Genomic DNA, 8,054 nt, shown 5'->3' with positions numbered 1-8,054 from the left:
TGAGTAACCTTGTAGAATAGCTATCTGATTTGCAGTGCATGCTGCTGGATTTGACTTACAATGGTTCCAATGACCATCTGGATCAGCAGAAGGTGGCACAAATATATGGTGAAACTGTTCAAACATAAAGACTTCAAATCAACTAGTGACACATGAACAGCCTTTCATAGACAGCATGGATCAAGTAAAACCTAATCATGAGGCATAAATAACAGATACATCATGAAAAATATGTAGAAATGCTTGGGCATGGGCTTTGGCTATGCAGAGTCTTGACCTGGTATACATCATATGCCGAATTCAAGATAAAATATGGTGATCTGATGTAGGGTAATGCATGCTGGGGAAAGAAACACTGCACAAGCAATACAAAATAAGAATCAGTAGTTATTTGTAGTCCAGAACATCTTGTAAAAAGAGTGAACAAAATCACCAAACCTTATACGGATAATCAAGAGAAGCTGTACAGTTTCTGTTTAGATCTTTTTGCACCCCCTGCAGCATAACATCCTTAATTAGGAAGAAGGCTGACATGCAACACTAACTTTAATTGGCATGCATAAGGTTAACAGAAACACAGAGCGCTCTCCCTCTCTCTCTCTCTCTCTCTCTCTCTCATGCACATACACACACACACATGCACAAAACAAAACAATGATGAAAAAGTAATACACAGAAAGCAAACCTGCAGAGTAACTAAGCTCCTAAAGAATGGCCTTATAGTGTAGTTGCCAGATATATCCCTCCTGCCAAATTAAAAAGTCAAGTGTTTAAAACCATCTTGTTAGGAATGTCAAAAGCTCTTTAATACAAACTAAACCAAACTATATTTGAATATGTTGTAAGTAAATTACACATCAAGGAAAAATCCTGCATCACTCATGCATTTCACAGTTGTCGCCTCATGGAGAAGATGAGCAAGATCATCGCAGTGAAGGAAAGTAGCCAAGCCCCCAGCAGAGCATCCTGAAAGCAGAACCTGATAATTTGAATAACTAAGAAATATTAATACATGAAAGCATGTAGAAAATTATGAAATAGACTAGTTTATGCCCAAAGAACAATCACAGATCCATGTACAGACTCTTGTGCATAAAGCTTGGACAGTGCAGATGAATGTTCATTTTCTGTTGCACAGCAAGCAAAATAAGATTCTTACTGAATTTTAGCAAGGAAACAGCAAGTGTTTCTGCAAATTCTCTGGTAAGAATTGTAAGGAAAAGGTGACTTGATAAACAAGTGAAAAGGTAGAAATCCAAGCAAGTTTAGATGCTTTGGAACACATATCACAAATTAATATTTCCAGTCCTTCATGAATAATAACTTTTCAGAAGCATTCATAAGGATTAATTCAGCCAAAAGCAGCACTAGTATATAAGGAATTAGAGAATAATCTGAGAATCTTTTATTGACCTTGAGACCCAACTAAGGTTTGCTGAGCATCCATTTCAAAATTCAGGAAGAATCAAGGGTATGCTTGGCATGCACATTTACATTGGTATGAATCTAAATTTATCCTCCCTTCTGCCTAGTCCACATGCATATGTACAGCATCTGACGTACACCCTATCCCACTCCTAATACATGAGGGCCTCATGTTTTATCAAGTAATAGTAATGATAATCCACCAAAAAGTAATAATAGTAATGATACGATGAAACAAAGTATGAAGAACTCCCATCAACAACACCACATTAAGTCCTAGGTGATCCATATAAGGAATGAAGTGCCACATGCCTCATGGTAGGACCCTTACAGGAGACCCTTTTATAAGAGAAGTGGAAATAAGCTACAGGGTTCCAAATTATGTGCAGTTGTAGCATTGCATTGGGACCTAATACCATCAATAATGGTTGCAGAATATGTAAGATGCTGGGCAGCCAATAAGACTTGTGGGTGAGAAATTGTGTGAAACTCAAGTGAACACTCAGTACTTCAGAGTTGAGAATTCAGATGCTTGAAGTATACCTTTTGTGCCTGAGACAGCCCTTTCGGAAGAAGGTCAAGAATGATAGCATCCCAGATCCTTTGCCCTCTGAAGTAAAGAACAGTTGTCTGCTCATCAGCACAAGTAAATCCATCACTAACTAAAGAAACAATGTGGTTTTGCACCAAGCACTAAAAGCAAAAAAAAGAAAATGAGTAGATCTAGAAAAGACAGAATATTAAGATTCTGTCAACTATCTCAATACTGTAATGAGTCCAGGTTCTTGATATATGTTTATATTTTCTGCAGCATACACGTAGCATATGTTGACTCTCATAACATCATAACTAGGTCAATCCATGATTAGCTTGTATCTTGATGACTTGATCTAGGGTGAGCTCACAACAAACACCTCATGTTACAAAGGTCAAGGTCCCACAATGGATCATAAACATTATATGGTAAAACAGGAAGATAGTTGGATATTGATCAGAAAAATTAAATCATTTATGAACAGCATGAAATATTGTACTGTGAGTTGCCAGTAAGTTGAATCAGTAAATCATCCCAATAAGTTCTGGGCTGCAGGGCCACCTACATGCCAATATTATTATTATTATTATGGTTACTTGACTTTCTAAATCATTTCAAAGCGTTAAATGATAGGAACTTTTTTTTAGTAAGATTCATTCCCTTATATTGTTACATTAATCACTTGGGGACTCGACCCAATAAAGGCCTAGATTCTTTAACAAGCATAGCATATATTCGGCTTGGGCTTAATCCACATAAATATGGGATAGTCTCCAACTCGCTTGTAGCCAGTTTAGGCTTGGGTTTCTTGAAATAACCCAAAAGTGATAATTAATATCCTCATTGATAATAGAGATTTCACAATTTGAGAATGTCGATTGATTAGGGAAGCTTACAGCATTATGGTAATCTGAGTCACCAGCAAAGGATGCTCCATCACAATAGCGAAGTTTTACACGATTCCAGTTGTAGAAATCTATGCAAAAGATATATCTGTCAGTTTGCGAAGTCTTAACCACAAATCAAATAAATGAGTATAAGATAGTTTGTGACCAGCTTTGGCATGTCGATACAATTTAGATAAAGAACTGCAACAAATAATATTGCGAGTTCATCCTAGTTGTTACCAATGACTAGGTGTTAATGGGCCAGGCCCAAGCCCAGTACTTTGAGGCCAAAGGTCCATCCCGATACAATGAAAATTATAAATCTAGTGGCCAAAAATGAGACTTCCAGCCCCTTTGCACAATAATAAGACCTAAGAAAACACCCTCTATAAGATTCCTCCAGTGGCCAAATGAGACTTCCAGCCCCTTTGCACAATAATAAGACCTAAGAAAACACCCTCTATAAGATTCCAAACGGAGGAGATGCTCAACTTCCTGCAAGAAAGAAAAATAAAAAGAATCAACCAGTAGCAATACAACTAGTTGCCGCATGATCTAACATTAACTTGGAAATACAGGAGATGTTTAGTCAACATATATTACATAGTTCTATGTATATAATGTTTCAGCCTAATCTTTTTTCCCTTCCTAACAAAAATGTATAATACAAATGTATAGTTTTAGTTCTCTTATGGTCCTCCAAGGAGTATCTATTAAATGTCTTAATATGAAATCAAATGCCTCTAACTAGGAATACTTGGTGAATGAGAATGAGAAGATATGAAGTCGACCTTAAAAAGTTGGGAAAGCTGGATGGTTGTCATGTGGTATATCCATAAAGCAGTCATAAATATTACTGCCCCTTTCAATGATGGTAATGATATCATGCATGGTTAAAGAAATACACAATTCCTTCTTTCCCACTGTTTGTCTTGACAAATTTCTTCTTTTGTGCAATTTACCTCCTTCCACCTCCATATGGCAATCATCCATCTTACACTGTCTAGCTGCTTCTTATGGACCCATTAAACATATAACTTCACGACACCATGTCTGATCTAAGGACCTTATTCTACTTCCCTGGCTCATAATTGAGTCATCTATTTATTCAAAAAGTTGGAGGGCCAAGAGAGAGGGTTGGCATCAAAGAGGAAAGTAAGGTTTTGCTTGTTTTTTGCATTTTTAGTTTTATGCGTTATTTAAGGGGAGGGGTGAAATAAACACATTGTTTGATTGGAAAAAATTGATAATTGGGATTTATAATTATATAAGATAACTAGTAGCATAAGCATATTATAGAATGACTTGTGAAATAAATATCGGTGATTGAAAGTTGAGGCGGTTAATATAGGAACTTTTTTTTTTGAATTTTGATGTACTTCGCTTGACATTTTTCTTTTTAATTTTCTTCAGCGAGAGTGAGTTTCTTAGAAATTATTTGAAGGTCTTGATGGAAAATATGGCAAAGCAATCAGGTTGATTATAGGTTAGTCAAGTTTACGGGTTAAGAAGTATGGCTTTAGCTATCCATATTGTGACTTGCTAGCGCTCTCTTTGTTGCTTAGCTGAGCTTGCTAATAGTTAGGACCTATCGACCCACACCCAACTGACCAAACCTCTATAATGACTCAATCATTTAACACCACCAAACATAGTGACCCACCTAATCACATTTTGAGTTTTACGGCACCGTTGCTAGACTACTTTTATCTTTAATCTAAAGTACAAGGGCAACAATTGTGGTCATCATGCAAGTAGCAAAAAAAAAAAAAATCTAGAGACTCCCAAGATGGTACAAGTATATAAAATTTACTATGACATTACTTAACCATAACAATATGATCCATATCAGTAACCTAGCATAGGTCACGTAAGTGCTAATGTTTGCCTGGTGCATTTGACTTTTCGGTCACTAGCATCTAATGCATTCTGAAAGCTAAATGGATTAAATACCTACCTATACCCATTTTGCTCATGCTTTACCTCCTTAATCACCCACATTTAATTAGTTGGACCTATGTACAAACCAGGTTGCAATTGCTAGATTACAATCCAGGAGTTGCACCGATCCTATAAATGGAGGACACTGTTTGAATCTTGTAGATGTTTACCCAAGAGTTTAACGTAGGCCCATGTAGTATTATGTATTTGAAATGATTGGGGATACTCCCACCATTATTCTACCACAATGTTATCCACTCAATTGGCGCGTTTGGCCCAACACTAATGGATTTCACCAATCATCTTTTGCCACATCAGACTGCTGAGCTAATACAAGGCAGGTGCAACACAGCATCATTCTTGGATCAAAAAGAAAAGAAAAGAAGCCACACCAAGGAGAACAAAGTGGAGAGTTTGGTCAGAAAAGACCAAAGGAGGACAAGAATTAAAGAGCACCACGACGTGCACATTGAAACGAGTAGGCCCAACTGTCCCTCTTGATCCCTAACCAACCCAGCAGCAAATATAGCACTCACGATCTCTCTAAGCTAATGGTCGTCTCATGGCTCCAAAAAGAATGGCTCATCGTTCTTCCAAACTTCGATAACAATAAATGTCGAGAATTAAAAAAACAAAAAAAGAGGACGGCTAGGATCACTTTAGAGAATCATAAAACAAGATTTATCACAGAATCAACGGTTGAGATTGAAATACAACGGTCGAAGGACACACCAGGGTTCATCGAGGAATCGTTGCTTAGGATCCCAGAGAAGACTTCGAGCTTGTTCATGTACCGGGTGGACCCACGCCGGGTTCTCGATCGCTCCAAGCACGACGTTAAATCGTTGCACCACCCTCCTCCCTGTACCACAAACGAGTCCCATTAGATCGGACGGCCTGGATTGATGGACTTCATGGGAAACCTCCGAGCCGTCCGAATTTTGATCTGACGGTGGTGATTAACGGTCTCACCTCGAACTGGAGAAGCCAGTTGCGGGCGCCGGCGCCAAATCCTCGGTGGAGGTGGTACGCAGGAGGGCTCCCATCCAGACACACTGCAACAGTAACAAACTTCTAGATCGAAATTTCTAATATATTATAACAACAAACTTTGGTTAATAATAACATATAGACGAATCATATAGTGTGATCGATGTCGGAGGAGGAAACTACAAACAAATAATAGAATAATTGTTTCAATTTTTTTGGGTGGTTGGCTTGCCTGCACCCAAGGATCCAGCATGAGGAACAATGGTCATGCCAACTAGAAGTCTCGTCCCCTGCTTCGATTCCAGGGAGTAGATGCTCCTCCATGGACCAAATCCCAGTAGGGTCACCAGAAAAATGGCGAAGAAACAGGATTTTCTCATTTTGAGAGAGAGTTTGGACACCAAATTCCAGAACTAGGAGAGGGGAAAATCGAACTTTATTAGATGTGGTGAGGCACTGGAATTATTGATGAATTAAATTTGGCTAGATGAGAACAATCTGAGAAAAGGGAAGGAAATAAATGGTCGAATCTATGACGGCGATTCAGTGAATAAATTGTGAAAAAAAGAGAGGCAAAGTTATGCTGGAATGCAGATATCTAATAAAATTCGATGGAGTAAGTGCAGCGAATCCAGAAATTGGAAGCAGAAAGAAGAGAAAATCTAAATGTGAGTCGCGATAAAATGGAATTCGGGCTATTAGGAAAACGGAAACAAAAATGAAAAAGCCAAATGGTTTCCAGATTTCGCTAAATTTGGAGCAGATAGAGAGAGAGAAAGAGAGAGAAGGGGGGCGGGGGGTGTGGGAGGGGGGAGGAAGGGGAGAGAGAGAGGGAGGGAGGACGGCAACCGGCCGAAATGGCGAACCGTCACCGAAGGCACGAAGAGGGAATGAATGATTTTAATGGCGCCATGCGTTGGACTTTTATCGGATTCGGGTTTACTGTAGGGCCTTGCTCAGTTGCTCTGGGACGTAAGGAGGACATGGACCATCGGAAAGGGTATTCTACTTGCTTTGAGATTTGTGCGCAAAGCCTGATGGCCGTAAGCCTATTTTGAATCTAAAGTGGGGGCGTAGATGGAACTTGCAAAATCCGATAACTCGAAATTATTTTTTTTTTATAATTATTGGATATGGATCCAATTAAAATTTCAATGATTTTATCGCACCACTCGGATACTATAAATAGGATTTTTTTTTTATTTTTTTATTTTTTGGTAAAATACCGACTTTCTTATTTGATGAAGCTTGGAGAACCGGATAACTTGAATACATGTACAAGAGAGAGTTCGGCTAGAATGAATTCGGTTATATTTGGTCCCTAATACACCTTAGTATAAATCAATAGTCAACCTCTCCAAATAAAAATCAAGGTCATTGATCATGATCTACAGTGATAAATACTTAGAATAAAAAATTATGCAATATTTTTTATATCTTTTACCAATGCATCGAATTGATGGAAGATGAAAGATTGCAACGGTATGATCCCATATTCTAATTTGATGTATAGTCTATAAGCAAAGGAATTATTTGAAATTTAATTGGTATATGTTTTAAAATACTCAGATGAAGGTCAGCAATTCAAATGTGCAAACCATAATGTGTATCATATAGTTTAGCTTACTAGTCATGTTGCTGCCCTTTATTTTACGCTTGATTGATGCATAAGCATGGGCCCTTCAAAATAAATAATTTTTAGTCTCATTTTAGACAATATAGATCATGTTAGTATCGATTTTATTTTGTGAGGTCTATCACTGATTTCACTTGGAAGTATTTGGAGCCGAACATGGTGTGCATTCTTGCTTGACTATATATATATAGAAAAAGAGAGAGCGTTCGAATTTGCTTCTCTTGAGAAGAGAAGATATCTATTTTTCTTGACTTCACAGTTAACAATGAAGCATTTAAATTAAAAATCTACACTATGACTGTACGCCTAAAAATGCCTAAAAACCAAGGATCACATGTTTGGCAATCTTTAATATATGCATCATATGGATATAGAAAAGGACTGTTTTTAGTTTATTAATATGCTGAAATACATGATATAGCATTTAAATTCTTAATCCATCTTCCTTTGGTGGCCTACATATGTTAAAGACAAATATAAATTGAAAATTGATAGCATTTAATACTGACATCATACTACAATTTAGTTTCATATCATTTTGACCCTTTTTTTGTGTATACATGATGTGTAATGAAGAACCATCGGGTTGAGTTGAGTTGAAATATTAGACTTGTTCTACATTTTGGATTAGGTTTGGATT

The 8,054-nt window shown here is 37.5% G+C and overlaps 1 protein-coding gene across 1 annotated transcript in view; it reads right to left on the bottom strand.

Moving 5' to 3' along the window:
• Positions 1 to 6,576, bottom strand: part of LOC140850909 (pectin acetylesterase 9-like) — a 10,730-nt gene extending 4,154 nt beyond the window's left edge. Inside the window, exons 1-10 of the mRNA XM_073256114.1 lie at positions 6,011 to 6,576; positions 5,761 to 5,843; positions 5,521 to 5,650; positions 2,857 to 2,936; positions 1,969 to 2,055; positions 855 to 979; positions 686 to 746; positions 439 to 495; positions 278 to 355; positions 9 to 114 (exon numbers count right to left, since the gene is read on the bottom strand). Of these exons, the coding sequence (XP_073112215.1) occupies positions 9 to 114; positions 278 to 355; positions 439 to 495; positions 686 to 746; positions 855 to 979; positions 1,969 to 2,055; positions 2,857 to 2,936; positions 5,521 to 5,650; positions 5,761 to 5,843; positions 6,011 to 6,158 (955 nt within the window). The 5' untranslated portion in view covers positions 6,159 to 6,576. The remainder of the gene's footprint in view (positions 1 to 8; positions 115 to 277; positions 356 to 438; positions 496 to 685; positions 747 to 854; positions 980 to 1,968; positions 2,056 to 2,856; positions 2,937 to 5,520; positions 5,651 to 5,760; positions 5,844 to 6,010) is intronic.
• Positions 6,577 to 8,054: the final 1,478 nt, after the last annotated feature.

Source organism: Elaeis guineensis, chromosome 4 (assembly GCF_000442705.2).
Source record: "Elaeis guineensis isolate ETL-2024a chromosome 4, EG11, whole genome shotgun sequence".
Taxonomy (NCBI): domain Eukaryota; kingdom Viridiplantae; phylum Streptophyta; class Magnoliopsida; order Arecales; family Arecaceae; genus Elaeis; species Elaeis guineensis.
Note: the sequence above shows the minus strand (reverse complement) of the source record. Positions and strands in the feature narration are given on the sequence as shown.